At 38.5% G+C, this 18,977-nt stretch overlaps 1 protein-coding gene across 1 annotated transcript; it reads left to right on the top strand.

Annotated features, from left to right (window-relative positions):
• The first annotated feature begins 1,457 nt into the window (after positions 1-1,457).
• TSPAN8 (tetraspanin 8) lies at positions 1,458-18,262 on the top strand. The gene is made up of 9 exons (XM_062491199.1): positions 1,458-1,517; positions 6,853-6,912; positions 8,445-8,453; positions 9,490-9,612; positions 10,223-10,297; positions 10,383-10,490; positions 12,166-12,309; positions 15,592-15,675; positions 18,209-18,262. The coding sequence occupies exons 1-9, from the start codon at positions 1,458-1,460 to the stop codon at positions 18,260-18,262; spliced, it is 717 nt and encodes a 238-aa protein (XP_062347183.1).
• The last annotated feature ends 715 nt before the right edge of the window (positions 18,263-18,977 follow it).

Below are 18,977 nucleotides of genomic sequence, written 5' to 3'. Positions count from 1 at the left end.
GGAGTGTGTTAGATCAAAACCATACCACACAATTGTTTCTCCCAATCCTTTTATAATCTGTATTTCATGAGTGCAATTATTTTTAGGAACATTCTCAGATTTAGGGTGATATTTGAAAAAAAGGTAGTCAGACAGTTGATATCCTAGAGTTATAACAAAGAGTATTACACCAGAAAGGAGCACAGGAAGTCAGAGGCAGGTATGGATGCACTCCTGAAAATGGGAAAGCTAGTTAAGAGAGCAGCTGAAGGGAATTATTTTAAATATAGAGTACTGGTGGGTTCTTTGTAGATCCTTCAAAAGCCACATTCTAAGTTACATATTTTTGTCACCATCTATAGGTATGCTCTATACTAACACTTCCCATTATTTTCAAGTACAGAGAGGAGAATTGAGGAACAGAAATTGACTTCGAAGACTGACAACTGGGTTTGGGCCAAGTGGACTTCATAAAGCGGTTCAGACCTTAATCTCTCACACTATGTTCTTCTCCAAAATTTAAACTTCTATTTTTAATTACAAACTCAGAGAAACCTGCATCTGACCCTCATTCCTACAACCACTGCTGTACAGGGCTTCTTCAGAAAATAGGCTCTAACCTATTTGATTAACCAGCAAAAATACCTCTATTTTTTGCCTCAGGACTCCTGGTTGGAGAAGAAAACAAGCAAGACAAAGCCCAAACCAAATGAAATAGGCTTATTGCCTTGCTTTCTGGAATGTGTCTGGTTCCTATTGCTGAGAGGTATCTTGCATCTAATGCCAGAACTAGGGTTGCTGTGCTGGGGTTCAAAACACTTCTGGAAATCTGCACAGCAGGACTTCTGTGCCCCACAAGGTTCAGGTTCCTGGGCTCCTGACTTGGTGAGGAAGAGGAAAAGCATCTGAAGTAGAGGCTCAGAGGGAAAAAATGTTGGCAGATTCCTTAGCCCTCCTTTCCTGGGATAAAGCAGGCTCATCCCTTTCTGCCGATTGACATCTGAAGTGGCGGTGCAACACAACAGAATGAATGCAGGCAGTGACTCTAAGCAATGAAAGAGTTAACCCTGCAACGTAAGCATTAAGAAATGTAATCATTTCAACTTCCTCTTAGAATCAGTTCTGTTTCCTCTCTCGAAACTATAACAACTTGTACTTCATTATTTACTTTGGAGGTGTAGGACAAGTCATAGGATTATTACAGAGAAGTACAAATCACAAGACACAGTGAGAGCCTGGAGACTTGGTGATAACAACAGGTAGTGCTTCTCCAATACTTGGTTAATATTTAGCTGTGGTAAAGCAACTATTTAAGCAAATGTGAATAACTTGGTCATAACTTTTGCTTACAGGAGCAGAGCACGGTGTATTTGACGTGCTTTGAGAGGTTTTCTGAAGACACAAGAACAACTTTTATATCAAGGTCAAACTCTTAGGAAATCTTTTGCAGCACTCGTTTTTGTCTCAGCTTGCTGAAAATGGCGGGTGTAAGCAAATGCATGAAGTACTCCATGTTCATCTTCAACTTTTTCTTTTGGGTAAGTTAGTGTTTAAACTGTTATTAGACGTGTATGAAATGTGTTCCCCATTATCTGAATGCTGCAGTTTGAGGAATTGTAAAGAAAATAGAGCATAAGTGGAACCAGAGTATGACTCTAAATCAGGGAGGAGAGAATATATTTAATTTTTACCCTTCCCTTTGTCTTTTTCCATCTAAACTCATTTCCCTCTGCATTTAAAAGTAAACAAACCACAAATCTGTCTCTGTGTTTACCTTGTGCCCCTCATGTTAAGCAACATCACTCATCTCAGTCAGAAGATAATAGACTCTCCAATAACAATGGAGAGTTCTTGTCCTTTTTTTTTAGCTGCTATTTGCTTGCAAGATCTGGAAAATATAGTTGCAACAGAAAATATGGGAAATTTACTTGAATTTTTAACCTTCTAATTTATAAATGGTTTTCATATCCTTCTTTGTGGTTCTTTGCTTTACATTCAGTGCATAATTAGTTTCTGATGTTAGACAGTAAATGTTTGTAAGGATGTATGTGCTGGCAGTACTGCCATAGCTGTCCCAAGGTGGATACAACACAGCACAGCAGGCAGGTTTACAGGTGTTATTTGAACTGTATTTGGCTATTTATCACATCTCAGTTGGGTTGCAAGAATTTCAGGTCCCGAATGCTCTGGAAAGATTTGAGTTAAAGAACATTTCTCTCATGGTTCAACCTCACTGTCAGATTTCCTGATAGAGCTTTATCAGGTTCACCAGGGGTTCACTGAAACCAGAAGCGGAACTACTTAGCCACATTATGGGTTTTGCCTCAAGGGATGTTTTTCAAGTGAAAAGATGATACCATTCAAAAGGGACCACAAACAGTAGCCTTGGAAAATTTGTGGCTAGCCCAAATTCTTTGATTGTTTATGGACCTCGCAAAGAAATTCCAGACAGACCAGCGATGGCTTAGACTGTCTTCCCCAGCTTCTTCCTCCAGTTCTATCAAGGCAGTTTGAAGATTTTTGACATTAATGTTGAAGTTTTTTATGCAATGGTACTTACAAGAATCTGTAAATTCCTGAATTTGACTTCTTGTCCCTCAGGAAGTTTTTTCCTGTTTTTTGTGTCTTGATCCCAACCTGTGACCAAGTACCACGCAAACATTTACTCCCCCACCAGCAGGATCAGGGAGAGAATTGAACACATAAAAGCTGGAAAATTCATGAGTTGACATATAGACAGTTTATTAGGGAAAGCAAAAGTTATTCATGCAAGCAAAACAAAATAAGGAATTATTTTTCTGCTTCACATGGGCAGGCAGGTGTTCAGCCAGCTTCAGGAGGGCAGGGCCTAATTATGTGAAATATTTACTTGTGAACACAAATGCCATCACTCCAAATGTCCCCCACCTTCCTCCTTCTTTCTCTCAGCTTTATCTACCGAGCATGATGTCAAACAGTCTGGAACATGTCTTTGGTCAGTTGGGGTCACCTGTCCTGGCTGTGTCTCCTTCCAACCTCCCATGCACCCTCAGTCTCCTCACCAGAGTAGAAGTATGAAAGGAAAAAGAAAACTTGATGTAAGCCCTACTCTGTAATAGCAAAAACTCTCTATATTATCAACCCTGTGCTCAGCACAAATCCAAAACACAGTCCTATACCAGCCACTGTGAAGAAAATTATCCCAGTCAAAACCAGCATACATGTTCACATTAATCTGTGTTTCCTGTACCCTAAAACATGGGCAAATGTCTCAGATTAGCATTAGAAAAGCTCCAAACGTCTTCTATAATGAACTTTGGAATAATGCACCATGCCTCCAGTGACAGTATGGATTTCCTAGGGGAAAAAACAAGGGTGGGATCCTGGGGGAATCTTGAAACAAGCATATGTGAAACAAACTTCTTACCTTTATACCAAATTTGGAAAACCCGTACTGTATTCTGAGGAAGAAAATGCTGAGATTGTTTGCTGTGCATATGAAGGACTGGATGGAACAGAGGACAGCAATGCAACTGTAGTTAACTGTTTTAAGGGAAGGTGTTTAGTTTAGCATGATCGAGATTGGGAAGAACAGATGCATGGTCTGACAAAAATATAAAGAAACTCCATGTTTAATGTTTTGGTTCACATTCCTGTCTCTAATTCTTGGAAATCATTAAACTGCAATGGTAAGGTAGAGGGAACAGAGATGACTTCACATCCACTCATCCCACAACTGCTCTCTCTAGTGCTCAAGGCAGCTGACAAGTGGAAAATTACTGGCACTGGAAAATGAAGGTGACTTTAACCTAAATAGATAAGAATGAAAGTTGCATGTTTACCTGGTGAACTTTCATTTTACACCCTTTTCAATCTCTCAGGGAGTGTCCTCTCTTAGAAGACTCAGGAATGGCCCTCCTAGCCTTCTGATGACTTTTTCTAAGCAGTTCATGCAGCACCACAGAGTGTGTAAGCCCTGGAATAGTCTAAAATAGCTCTGCAAATTGACTATGGCCTCACTACATCATTTGTGTCCCCTGGGCATCTACATGCCCATGAGCCCCATGTTGGGCTCCAGCACAAAAATGGAGTTTTTCATCTTCCCAGATTGGTGAAAAATAGCAGACTATGGGCTTTTGAAGATCTGTGCTTTGGAACTGGGTACATATATGGAGTTTCTAACAGTCCTCAAATGATTCTTTGTCAGTTTTGTGCATTAAACACAGCACATGTCTGATTTTTCTTCTTTCTCTTCTTTGGGGTTTGCAGGATATTCAGTCTTACCTGCTCTCCTCATTTTATCAACTACTGCTACTTCACATCATGCAAAACTGTAGAATTACCCTTTTTTTTTTCATTGAATACTGATGTCTGATAATAGTTCAAAGCAACGGGGTTAGTGACAGAGCATCTTTGATCAGTTGTTAACACCAGGCTTGCAGTCCCATCTACAAACAAAGTGGCCCCTTCCCTGAACCTTAATGTGAATATCTCAGTCCCTGAAGTAGCAACACAAGCTTAGCAGGTTTGCTGAGCCAGAGACCACATTCTCTGTAGGACCTGCCTAGAGCTGTAATTTCAGGTGTCTCAAGGAAGTGTTCCAGTCAAATATTTTCTTGAACAGAAGCAACCTTGTAAAGGTTCCTCCTGATATCCTTGAACTGAATGTTTGAAAAGGATGCGCCAGTGGAGGAAATTCCCCACACATTTGGTGTTTGGGTGTAAGAGAATTGCAGAGTCTTAATATACTCTTGGTTCAGGACTATGTCAGGCTCATCTGAGGTGATATTGATATAACCAACTAGGCTGTCTTTCCTTCTCCCACCAAAATTGAAAGCTTGAGAAGGACCAACCAAATCTGAGGAACAGCAGTAATGTTGCTGTACAATTTATGAGACTAAGATAGGATCACTGATTCTTTGTCAAGGATTAAGGCAAAAATATGATAGTCATCTAATTTTGGGAATATGGACGCGGACATTTTCAAAGAAGCTCATTTCCTTCCTTCAGAAAACACTAGAGGTTCATTGAAAATGAAATTTCCTGGAATGAAAGTTTATTTAATTGAAACTTTAAGAAAACTTAAAAATTAAAATGGAGCATTGCAGCAAAATTGACATGCTCAACTTGGACTCTTTGGGAGCAGATGGGAGCAGACCATCTTTATTTGCTATTTCAAAACTTTATGTGTTTTTGTACACTTTTTATATCATAAAAATAAATAGAAACAAACCATTAAGATTTTACTGAAATGGAACATTTTTTTATCAACCTGAAACAACTCTATTTTAAAAATTAAAATGTATGCACATCTTACTAAAATTTTGATTTATAAATGATGTTTCTATTTTTAAGTCGAGGAAATACTGTAGCATTCCTATTTGATTGATGAGGTCCTGTACATTTAGCTAAATTTGCTTCTACTACTCTGCTGTATTTTAATGGGAGGTGTGTTACAAAAAAGTTAGTGTTACAAACTCTCTTTGGATTTGTAGCAATAGATATTTCAGTGGCAATTTTCATATTAGCAAGCCCATGTTATCTAGTGAACCGCCACATCACTCACAGAGTGCTGCTGAAGGAGACTGAAATGTACAGTCATATGATACCATCAGTTTCTAGGCAGATTCAGAAGGATTCAAAAGGTTTAAGTGGAGAGTTCTAGTTAAATTGGATAACATGTTATAGTTGTTATTAATTGTACAACTTTCTGTTTCATATTTAAAATGTACTTATAGGAGCTTTACTTAGAGCAGGAAAATGTGTGGTACCCATGTCTGAGTGCTGGTGCTATTCCATACTCAATAATCTGCTAAGGTCATTAATGTCTTTGATGCTGAATATTATACAAAATCTTCTGTGAGAAAAGTTTTTTTAAAGAAAAAATACCTAAACCATATAGAAATAACTATTTTAATTTTGATAGTCCCAGTCTTCAAGGGAAAATCATAACATTATTTCAGGGCCATTTATGACTTCAGTATTAATGGCAGATGAGAATAATTCTAAATCTGACTAGTCCCAGGTCCTCAGTGATGTCTCTTCCCTACCAGTTGTCTCAGCAGGCACAATCCTTACACCTGAGTAGCATCTTGGTTACCTATGTCCAACACTTAATATAGAGAAATTCTGTACAAGAATCATCAGCAACAAGGTTAGGAATAGAGTGACTGGTACACAGGGGAACAGTACCTCAAGGATCAATGAAATAAGAGCACAGCTAGAGATGAGGGAGTCTATCTGGACCTGTCATTCATCTTCCCTGACTTCAACATCTTAAGGAAGGTCATGCTGGTCATTCACATGTACTTGGCTGTTTTCTGTAAAAATATAATGGGAACAATTACTCTAGGCATTTTATGGTCTCCATTCTAAGGATTGGAGATGGCCAGATATTGCTGCATTTAAAACAGCAAAAGTAATTTATTTAGAACTTTACCTGGTAGCTTTACTAGAGAGAATGTCTCCAGATACGTGTCTTGAATAAGTCTAGAAATAACAGATACACAAACATCTCTTATCAAATCTCATGTTTCCATTATACAAGAAACAACATTCCTTACAGATACGTTTTACACATACAATAGCAATTTATATTCCTCTCTCATCTGACAGAATTTCTGTGTGCTTCCCAAACACATGTATAAATCATCATGTAAATGCATAGTCCTCTGGGATAGAAACATCAGGGATTTGGTGCATACCTGAAGATTTAACTACACTTATGAATTTTCCTGGAAACAAATCAATATTCTTTGCTCCAGCAATTCATGTTTCTTTTGCTTTGCCAAACAAATGGTTTCAGAAGTTTGGACGGCATATAGTGCAATTTGGATACCGAATGTTAGTAAAATGTTGCTGAGCTTTCTGACTTGTCTTTATTTTGTCCCACAGGTGTGTGGTTGCATTATTTTGGGATTCTCTATATGGATACGTGTTAGCAATCATCAGCAGGTAAATGCATGCAGTCATATCAGCAACATGTAAGACATGGAAACTTCTGCATACACTTTAATTTCCCATCTTCATTTCCACAAATTTTCTATGTTTCTATGTCTTTATTGAGGTGGTTTGTGAGGGTGAAGAGGAATGCATTTTATGACATTAAGATTAAACTTCGTGGTGCAGGTAGTCAGATACAGTGATTGATGCAAGCAGAGACACGTGACTATGAGAAGCAGTTGGCAGTGTTATTAATGTAGTTTCATGCAGATGCACACATTTCTGTTTAAAAATGTGTCTTTCACTTCTAATGAAAAGTAATTTTGCTTTTGTTAATGATTTCAGTGTTAGAGAGAATAATGTGGAGCCATGCAGCTCATAGACTTTTCAATGTTTTTCCCTATTAGAATAGTATAGTCATATCTATTCCTAGGGTTACTCCATATGTTTGTAGGGAATATTTTTATCTTTCTCACTATGCTCAACAACACAATTCTCATTTCCCCAGTAACTGCAACTGGAGAGAGAAAAGATTTTTCCCTTCATTTTCAACAGCTCCTTAAAAACACTTATCCTTTTCCCCTCATATTTATATATAAAGAGTTTTAAATGCCCAAAAATCTAGGATTACAGTGTCCTAAAAGTCCTCCTGGAGAGTACAAAAAAGGCCCTGAGTTGCCCTTCTGGATTTTTGTATGGGTTATTAAATTACTTCATATATTATGACTTATTTTCTGCAAAGCTAGGGAAAATACAGTTTTGAGGAGTTCTTAATCTTGCAGACAGGCAGCAGAGTTGGTCCTTTTGTTTCAAAGACCCCATGATCGTGTAGGCCCTTTTCCCCAGTGTGTACCCACTGGCACTGACTCTAAGGTTTAAGCAGTATATTTCTTCAAATGAATTTGGACCACAGAAATGTAAATTAATTTGAAAGCTTAATTTTCATTCTTCTATTTTTGTAAAGACCTTTTGGCCGTGGAAATGAAGAAGCAGCCAGGTGTCACATGGAAGCATTTTTTTTCAGCTTTCAGATTGAGCCTTTAGTATTGATTAATTGCAAAATTCTTCAGATAACTCCCCCTGTTGTAGCACAGTCCGTCAGTTAAGAACAATAACTTTTAAACCAGTACTTTCCCACCTGGAAATAAAAAGATGGTGGAGGTAAGAAGATAGCTTTGTATATTCCCTGCCATTTGGCTGATGACACTGCCACCCTTAGCCAGTCCCAGACATCTCATGTCTGGCAGAGCATGGATGCAAGAGAGCTTGGTTCAAGATGACACTGTGTCATCAGGTAAATTAGGTCATGGTGGAGAGCCCTGCTATTCCCTTCTCTGAAAGAGGAAGAATCACAACTTTCACTCCTCAATCATCATTTTACTAGAAGCCAAAACTGCCATATTGATACTTGACAATCTCTAGTATGATGGTTCAAATGATGCAATGGAACTTGGAAAACTACAACCACTGCCATATCTTATTTTTTGAGAGATTTCCAATTCAGAAAAGAACATTTAAATGTGTGTCAAACTGCTTTCCTGAAGCAACACTTAGTACTCCCTAAAAATCTATGAATTAAGAGTCAGGACCAAAATTGAAAGCATTTTCTCACATTTTTGCCTCCAGGCAGGCAAAGTTCCCATTCAAAACCAATGTATGTTTCACCTCAGTAATAATTGAGCAGACCATAAGGATTTGGCTGTAGATGAATAGAGTTTTCTAAGAATAAATAACAGGAGGTTCAGTCCAACTTGGAAAGGGAAATAACAACACGTTCTTCAAATTATACATGTCTATATACCTTTGCAATTTCCATCAGAAGATAAATGTGACAACTTCCAGACATTTTTGCTAATCTTGGCATCAGTCACACTGGAAAATATTCTTTGAACGATTTTTTCTCTTTTGGCCTTTGGCCACAATCAGTCCTTTGGGAACTGAATAATTTTATATTTAATAATATTGAGGTATATGAATTGTTTAGTTGAATGTCCCACACATCAAAATAAAGTTCTTATCTCTGATGGTAATATTAGAGATCAAGCCTGGGGAAAAAAAAAAAAAGGATAAAAAAAGAAAGAGCTGCTTTGGAAAATGCATCTTGCTTTTTCTCTAATATATGCAGCATTGTTCTGAGAAGTGTTCTCTCAGGAACAGTCACAGAGTATGTTCCTGGCCTTCTAATGACAAACAGAGATTTTGTTTCTTTAACATTGGGTTAATGTAGGAGAGGTTATGTGTAATCAAATCAGGTCCTTCTTCCAGTAAAAAGCAAAGAATCATTGACTGAAAACCAACTGAAAGCCACTTTAAAGACAAAAGATCTTCATTTATTAATTTACTCTGTAAAGCTGATTTTTCATCTTGTGCAGTAACAAAGGTCATGAAAAACAATGTTTTACAAAGATTTTGACCACAACATTTGAGAAGGGAGCATTAGAGCTTTGTTTATTCATGGATCAGAATTTCTCCATAGTTACTACTCAGTATATTTATCAGTTACAAAATAATTATCTTGTTTTGGGGAATACAGATATTTTTAGGAGGACCTTCTTGCACCTGAATGGCTTTTTTCCTCTCTCTTTACAGGGGATGGACAGCAGCATGCTTGCAGGAGTTAATCTACTAATAGCCGTGGGTGCCATCATTATGATCCTTGGTTTCCTGGGATGCTGCGGTGCTGTAAAGGAGAGCCGGTGCATGTTGATGTTGGTAGGAAAGAAAAGACATTTGTCTACCTTTAAAAGGCCACAGTTACATATGATTGATGGATGGAGTCCTTGCAGGCAGTATCAAATGAGGATGGGAAACTTTTAATTTAACCAAAAACATGATTATGATCCCATGTTTTCATTACTTACTTTGAGTTTGGGCCCCTTCTGAATTCTGCTGTGTAAAAATGATGGTTGGTCTCATCAGCAAGAAGATAGGATCCAGAGAGACTTCAGCATGTCACTGGCTTTTATTTTTTTCCATCCAGCCATTATCAAAGTTCCTTCCATCAGCTTTCATCCTTTACCTTCCCTATTAAATTTTATAAATTCCCAGTTGGTCCACCAAGGACCTCTTGCCTAACTCTCACCTACACACTGTTATCATGACACTATTCTGGTGTGTGCCTCTGATCACCAGCAGAGCACGCTCTATCTTGAGCACCACTTTTTCTCATCTTCAAAGAAAAAATAATTGGAGCAGCTCTGACTGACAAGACATTGTCTCTGCATGGTTAATCAAGCACATGAAAGATAAATGTTAACTTATAAGACATTATATCACCTTGGTCAAAAGTAATAATTTTCTACCCCTTTTGTTTTCTTCCCAGTTTTTCATTGCACTGCTTCTGATCCTGATTCTTCAGATCATAGGAGGTGTTTTAGGAGCAGTGAACAAATCTCAGGTACAGTATTATTCTATATTTTCATTGATGTCTTCATATAGTTTTGTTTGTTTCCAGAAAATTAATAATATGTTTTAACTTGCAGGTGGAAGCAGCCTTTGAAGTTACTCTAAGCACAATGGTGAATTCACTGCAAAGTACTACAGGAGAACATAAAGAGTATCAGGAGGAGTTCCAGAAGTTCGAGAGAAAGGTAATTAAACAGTAAAAAATAAAAAGTTGTTGCTATCCATTTCATCTTTGGTATCTGTCTCCACTTCATTTTATGATTACTCTATCGTAGATTTGAATTTCATTCCCTGGGGATGGGGAAGGGTCTGAGTTAAAGGCTAGTTTAAATACCACAGAAGGGACTTTTGTTGTCTTGATAGGACATGGTCTTCCTGTGATGATTTCTTTGGCAATAGTGCTGTCTATAAGAGCAATGAAGCAAGGCACACCACATGCAAGTAAGACTGACAGTTAGCTACGCTCTTTCATGAGAGCCCTTTCTTACAGATTTCCCTTCTGAAGGAGCATTGATCCTTCACTATATCCCAAATAAGAACTCTCCAGTATTTTTAAGGAAAGATTACCCTAGGAATTAGGAAAACATCAGGAGTGTATCTAATTTGGAATATCCACTGCTATAATGTCATTAAATGCCATGCTTTACTGTGTGAGAAGAGGGAAGAAAATATGATGAGAAGTTGGTTTTTATTGTGTTTGTGCTTTTCCTGCCCCTCCCCCCTGCAAGACCCTAGAAGGTGGACACTTAGTGCAAGCTTGCTCCTGGGTATCTCACAGACAATACCCTGGAATCTCATTGATATCATTGACAGAATACATCCCTTCCCCTCCCACAAGTACATTGCTTGCTATTCTGTTTTTTTCAGTCCCTAATGGGTAATGACTTTGATGGATAAAGTTAATTTTTATGTTTTTAAAGACTGCTATATGAAAGAAAATTAAACAAGGAAGAATATTTAGGTGCCTTATGTTACTTCCATTTCTCCTTCCCCATTCCCCCTCCAGCCTTGTCCTCTGGTTCTGAGACAGCTTATTACTTCTGATATAATAAGGCCTCTGGAGGGATGAGCAAAATGAAAAATCCCATAATTACTGCATTAATTTTTAAATGTTCCACGACTGCTATATTATGTGCCACAGCCTTTGCTTTTATGCAAAATTATGTGAACATTTCCAGCTGCTTTTTAATAGAGGGAGAACCTCAAGCCCAAGTTTGCACCCCTGAGCTTTAGTGGATTGAATATAGTTGAACATGAAGTGGAAACTGCACCTGGTTTAGGTTTCACAAACCTCAACTGGAGCCCTGGTCTCCTCAGTCCATTTCTAGTTTAAAGAGATAACCATCATTCAAAGTGGTTATTTTTCCAGATTTCAAGTTTTATGTGCCTGAATTTTACATTTCCAGTCTGGCTTTTCAAGATGCGAAATATTGATGTTACTGGAGCTGGCAACTTACCTTCTGCAAGTATAACACACAGAAAGTAGGTTTAATTCTCAAAAAATACTATACCCAGTGGTCCAGTTCCATTCTAGCATTGATAATTATTAGCTTTGTAGTATGATAGCATGCTAATTTTTTTTGAGCATTTTATACAGAAAATCTGGTCATTTCCCCCTATATCTTCTTTTTTTTAAAAAAAAAACACAAACAAACAACAGCTGATGCACTTACATTCTGACAATTGGTATAAAAATGCAAAGGGTATTTGAGACATACCAATTTGTGACAACTTCCACATTAAAAAAGATGAAATGAAATTCGTTTTTTGTTGTTCCTTTTAGCTCCCTCACCTACTCTCTCTTTAAACTGAAAATCACCTCTTTTTTAACTCTTCTCCCCATTTACTTCTTTCTTGCAGAACCAGTGCTGTGGATTGCAGAATGGACCTAAAGACTGGGGAGAAAATTTTAACAAACTTTCCTCAAACATCTGCCAGTGCAAACCAGAGGAGCAATCAACAGACCTCTGCATAAAATATCAAGGCAAATACATTTATACAAAGGTGAGAAAAATGTTCACTCTTCCTTCCAAAGAGCTGAGTTTTAACACAAGGTTATCTTTGGTGACTTGTATAGTCAGCAGTTCTGTATCTTTCTGAAAAGGCAAAATTTTGCTTTCTCTTTCTTAGCCAGAGTTACCCCTGTGCCATCTGTTAAGAAATGACTGTTCATAACTCTACTCCTTCCTCTTCCTGAGATGTCTCCAGTTTAGGCCCTTAGCAATCTGTATGGTTACTGTTGTTGAAAATTATTATGACTTTGGGGTCAGGGTATGACTCTGGGTCAGAGCTGCACACCAGCTGCCCTTTGGCTCTCATTCCTCTCTCAGAAGGTTTTGCTTCCACCCAGGCTCATTGTGGTAGTAGACATGTCAACTTAGAGACTTTCAAAATGCTAAGGTATACTGAAAATCAAGCACATTAAATTCAACACCTTTGGGATTTCATAATCCTTTAATAAAAAAAAACCTATAATCATTTTGCAGGATCTTCTGGAGAGAAACCTTACATATTGTGGGATTCATGGCAGAATATTCAAAGAAGGATTTCTTAACGACAGCCTTTTGAAAAATCTTAATTAATGTAATAAAAATAAGGCAAAATATCTGGTGTCAGGCAGAAGGAAAGCACACTCGGAAAAGTAGGCATACCATAGTCCTACCATCTGGTAGACAGTAGAGATCTCAAATAACAAATTTCATGGTTTGCCTGTCTCCTTGTGAGGAAATCTGAACTCCATGGATGTGAAAAAAAATAATAAAAAAGCACAAAAAAATTGAATAACACAAAGTAATTGAAGGTTCAGAATGCTGGTCGTGCAAAATTTGCCAGTATGCACCTAGCACCAAACAGATTTTAGTAAATGTCCATTCTAGTTGTATAATTCTTTAATTGCACAGCTCCTTAATCAGGTCTTGCCTGAGCTGGACCTGACTTCCTCCCCATGTAGTCCCACAGAAGCAAATACTATTTTAAAGCAAAGAAACAGTCTGGTTAAGTAGAGGATACCAAAACCCAATCTGGAAATAAGATGTATACAAATAGGCTGTTTTGGCCACACTTTAATATCTTTTTTGCCTCAGGCAAGCCCTCAAAGGACACATGAGAAGCCATCTGTGAACTTACTGCAGGTGCAAGATATGGCTCATATGAACACACAGGTTTCATGGTGGTGTGAGATGCTAGTAGAGACATCCAACTCTTCTGCCATGGAAAAAAGATTTGAAATTCAGTGCAGTTATGAGTCAGCTTAAATGAGAGATTTTTAGAAGAACTTAAAGGAAAAGACCCACGTGTTTATTGTGAGAGAGGAAAAATGTTGTAAAAATACAACTATATTTGGGGGGAAGACAGTTGTAGTGTTGCAAGAGTAATGTAATTTTGATGTATTTAAGTGGCACTTGGCTTTCCTTCCTGTTTGCAGGAGGAGAATTGTCAGTGCCTGGAGAAGACGCAGTCACTGTAAGAACAGACATATTCAAATATTTGAAAGGAAAGTAGATCTGCATGGAACTTCAGTTGTAGAATCACAGAATAGCCTGAGTTGGAAGTGACCCACCAGGATCATTGAGTCTAATTCCTACACAGCACAGGACAGCCCCAAGAGTCACTCCATGTGCATGAGAGCATTGTCCAAATTCTTCTTGAGCTCTGTCATGCTTGGTGCTGTGAGCACTGCCCTGTGGAGTCGGTTCCAGTACCCAACTACCCTCTGAGTGAAGAAACTTTTCCTGATATCCAAGCTAAATCTCCCCTGACTCAGCTACATGACATTTCCTTGAGTCCTGTCACTGTTCCCAAGAGTGAAGAAATCAGTGCCTACCCCTCTGCTTCCCCTCATGAGGACACTGAAGACCCAAATGAGGTCCCCCCTCAGTCTTCTCTTCACCAGGTTGAATAGAGCAAGTGTCCTCAGCCACCTTTCACATGGCTTCCCCTCAAGGTCCTTCACTATCCTCATGGCCCTACTTTGGACAATCTCTAGTAGCTTTATATCTTTCATATATTCAAATCTGCCCCCAGGATTTGAGGTGAGGCTGCCCCAGCTGAGAGCAGAGCAGGACAATCCCCTCCCTTGCCCAGCTGTGATGCTGTCCCTGATGCACCCCAGGACAGGGTTGTCCCTCCTGGCTGCCAGGGCACTGCTGACTCACGTTCAACTTGCCATAGACCAGGATCCCCAGGTCCCTTTCTGCAGGGCTGCTCTCCAGACTCTTTTTTCCCAGTTGAATCCCAACATCACCAGGGTTTCAAAGTCTGGCACTTGACCTTGTTAAACTTCATATGTATTGGTGATTGCTGATCTCCCTGTTTTGTTGAGCTCTCTCTCTAGAGCCTCTCTTTCCTCAAGGATGTCAACAGCTTCTCCTAGTTTAGTGTTGTTGGCAAACTTCCTTGGTATTCCTTTGAGTCCTGCATCCAGGTTGTTAAAGAACATGTTGAAGAGAATTGTACTGCGAATGGAGCCCCACTACTAACCAGACTCCAGACTGATGTTACCTCACTTACTATAACTCTTTGTGCCTGACCCATGAGCCAGCTGCTTACCCATGGCATAACATGGTTATTTAGCTGTGTGCTGGACATTTTGTTCAGGATACTGTGAGAGATAGCATCAAAATCTTTGCTGAAGTCCAAAAAGTTTACATCTCTTGGCTTTCCAAGATCAGTGAACTGGGTTACCCTGTCATAGAAGGAAATCAAGTTCAACAAGCAGGACTTTCCCTTCATGAAGCCATGCTGATTATTCTCTTCCTTCCAGCTGCAGCCTAAGACCACCAAACACTGGAAAAAGTTAATTTTGAATCTAAGTTTTATAACCAAGTATTTTTAATCCCAAGTCTAATAATAAAATTTGAAGATTCATATCCAAAGATTAAATTGGTGGGAAACTGAAGTTCCATCTCAGATCTGGTCATGGCTGAATTGGCTCTTTCCTGGTAGCAAATGATTATCAAATGAAAGTACAAACACTTCTTTCCTTGTCAACTGAAAATAATGCAAACATTAGGCATTACAGCTGTATGTCTTCCTTTGAAATAGTAACTTTTTATTCTCAGCTACTGAATCTTCATACTTGGGAGGGCAAGGACTTTCACAGAGCATAAGGTACACATTACTGTTAATTAGCAACAAGCCAGAGTAAATTCAAACAACCTTTTTTTAGCACAGAGTTAAAGAGAAAGAAAGAGAAAGTTTGAGAGATTTATTTTAGAAGATGCATTCCTACATAACCATAGGATTATATTGCTTACCTATAATTAATATTTTTTTTTTATTTTTCAGCCTTGTGGAGAAGTGATTATGCAACAAATTAAAGACAATCTGGTCATAATTATGGGGATCGCCTTTGGACTGGCTGTTGTTGAGGTACCAGTGTACACTGTTAAAATACTTAGTAGCTGACAATCAATATGTTCCACTTGGAAATAGATTGGGAATAGGATTAAAACACATGGCTTGCTCAATTAATAGACAAGGGAAAACCACCTCTCGCCTTAGCTATAACCTTACTGTTATTTCACACAAACATATTTCATTAAAAAAGTATATGGCTGTTGAGCTGCAAACTCCAGGTGAGATCAGACCACCCTGCTGCCTCTATAAGTGTATCACATGGGACATTTTCTTCAAAAAAATTGCAAGTCCTGAAACCAGGCTGTGCCTTGACACTGAGCCCTGTATACAGAGAGGTGTGCAAATAAACAGTGCCAGAAGACATGAGAAAGAATAGCCAGATTTTTCCTTCTCTTTCTCAACTTTTTTTTGAGGAAAAAAGCCATCTCCTAAGAAAAATTAGCCCCTAAATTACCTATTTTTATCATTAAGAAGTTTTGGTACAATATTATAATTCTGAGGCATTAAAACTTCAATCATCAAGATGATGCATGAATATGTCTGAGTGCACACATGTGATGCTCCATATATTCCTGTGTTCAAAAACCACAGTATGCAAACTGCTTATTTTAACTTCCTCACCATATAATGAAGAATAACATGCAGGTTTTTCTCTGAAGAGAGGAGGAAAAGAAGTGAGGCTATCCAGTCAGCTACTTGATTTTGATTTGAATAGGAGAAAATGATAAAGAAATGGGATTTCAGCATGATGCTTTTTTCAGTAATTTTTTTCTTTTCACTCTTCCTCTTTGGCTTTCCTCTACTCTCTTTCTCCACCAGTAAATGTTTGAGGGAAAAACAGAAATGAATAATATTGCTGTGGAAAGTTCAGCCTGTTATTCAAAGCAGAAACTTCTTAACGTCATTTGCAAAGGATTGCTCTTCGTGGTAGAAGAGTGGGCAAAAGCTCCAACTCAAAACTGTGTTTCTAGGAAAACAGTAATAAGTGGTGAAGAATTATGTAGCTGCAGCACTGGAAGAGGACAGATCACCAACTTCTTACTCAGCACACGCTCTCTGGTATTTAAGGAGCTATATGTGGGCAGTCAGGTCTCTCACCCTTATGTTTACTTTAAGGGAAAAATAGGTGAAATACACTGTTATTAAATAGCCTTAAAATAGAAGTGTAAAATTGCATCTGTATCCCTAAGGCAAATTATAAGTCACTTTGCTCTAGTTACTGCAGTTATGTGAGTTGTAGCCCTTAGTTCATTGGCCATCATTCTTTCCTGCTCTCCAGCTGGCATTTTCAGCGCTGGCTGCCTTTCCCAGTCATAAAAGGATTAGAAAACAACATAAATAAACAATATGAGACTCAGCACAATTTTTCAGATGGCAATTTGCATCTGATAAACATTTAGATTTTCCATATTAACTCAAGCAATTACAAATCAAAGGCCACTTGCTTAACCACCTCTATGCTCTAGGAAACCCCAGAAAGAAAGAAGTGCTCTTCCCCCCTCTGCCTGCTTCCTTATGCCACTTGTGAGCTGCTACTGCTTTCAGCTCAGCCTACTAGTGAAAATTATATAGATAAGCAGGGCCCAGTTTCATCTGGGTGCAAGTGCAAATGTGGGCATGGTATGTCAGGGGAGCCCTGGCAGTTTATTCCAGGTGTGAGTCCACCCCTTTGTCTTAGCTGTACCTCTGTAGTACATATGCTCTTCTCTGTCTCTTCCTTAAGTAAATAAAGTATGTCAGCATTCATGGCTTCAAAACTGTCTGTTGGGTGCTTTCCACTTTTGTGGAACATCTTCACAAACTGGTTAACTTTAAATCCAGAGGGAAGCTTTCTAATCTGATCTCACCATCTGTCTGCCACGGGTCATGGAATTGTAACCAGTAATTCTCCATACAGAAGGTGACTACTGAATTTTCTATTTCAAGTAACAGCTGCTTCAGTGAACTCATTATTTTTTCTATCCCAAGTCCATTACTGATAAATACAAAATATTTGTTGTGTGATCACTTGCAACTCAAAATAGAGAAGTAGGTTTATAGATGTATACAGTACACACATGTATGTATATACCTGTATACATGCACTTCACACATATGGTTACACAAAAGAGAGTGACAGTGGAAAAGAAGAGAGATTTCAAAGGGAGACAACCCTTAGAATACACAGTGAACATTCCTCTAAGTTTATCAGAAAATAAAATGTTCATTTTTGTCCAAATTTCTTGAATTTCTCTGTAATTGCTGTTCCATTACAGATAACAACTGCATTTTAAACACAGAGGTACATGGGTCCACATGCATGGTGGTAATCCAACTTTTAAACAAATGAAACTTCACCGTGGTGTTGGCAGTCTTACCTGTGATATATACTGATTTCATTATTCTGTTCTGTAAGAGCCACATTGGAAAAAAATCTTCTCCATAGCAGATTTAACCTGCATGTAAATCCAAGACATTTACAAACAAAATACTCACATTGTGTATCATGTGTACCCTGGGATTTCCAGAACTGCCAAGTAATACCAGCAATATATTTGTTTTCCAGATTCTTGGTTTGGTGTTTTCTATGAGCCTCTACTGCCAGATTGGGAGAAAATGAAGCTGTGAAAATGTCAGAATGATGTCACCAGTCAAATCAAGACCTTTCCAGAAAGAAGGCTACAGATTTGGCTGGGCACATTCAGATAAATATATGCATGTCTCAGGCAGCTGTTTTGATGAAACGGCAGCCCTTGTGCTCATGGATGCTTTACAACTTGCAGAATGACCTCTTTATATTTCATAAGACTTAATGATGTGAATATGATTTTTTATTTGCAATAAACATCTTTGTTTATGTTTCTGAGGTGTTTATTTTGTCCAAAGACAGCAATTATATAATGTTGAGAGTCTGAGTTCATCATGTGGTGTGCCCTTATGAATGTTAAACCACCCACAGCAGAGTCACCATAAACAGCTGCAAACCATCACACAGTGGCTGACTGCTCAGGGCAACTCAGGCCCATGGGCACCACTGCTTGTGGAATGGCATGCTTTCATTAAGATAGTTGTGGGTCAGGCTTTTGTTACCTGTGAAAAGGGCAACTAACTTGCAACCAAACAGGAAAGCCACGTTTCCTTTCAGGGATGTTTAAATCAGTATCTTGACAGATGAGATGAAGACTCTTGGGCCGAAATGATGCTTAGGTTGCATAAATGAGCAGGATTTAATGGCATGTGTTTTTCAAATAAGCATCAATGATGAAATCCTTGTCCAAGTGGAGGCAAGGCATACACAGAAGTCAGGCAGGTAAGGTTTTGCCCAGAGCAGTTAA

Source organism: Cinclus cinclus, chromosome 4 (assembly GCF_963662255.1).
Source record: "Cinclus cinclus chromosome 4, bCinCin1.1, whole genome shotgun sequence".
NCBI classification, from domain to species: Eukaryota; Metazoa; Chordata; class Aves; order Passeriformes; family Cinclidae; genus Cinclus; species Cinclus cinclus.
This window is presented reverse-complemented; position numbering and strand designations above follow the sequence as displayed.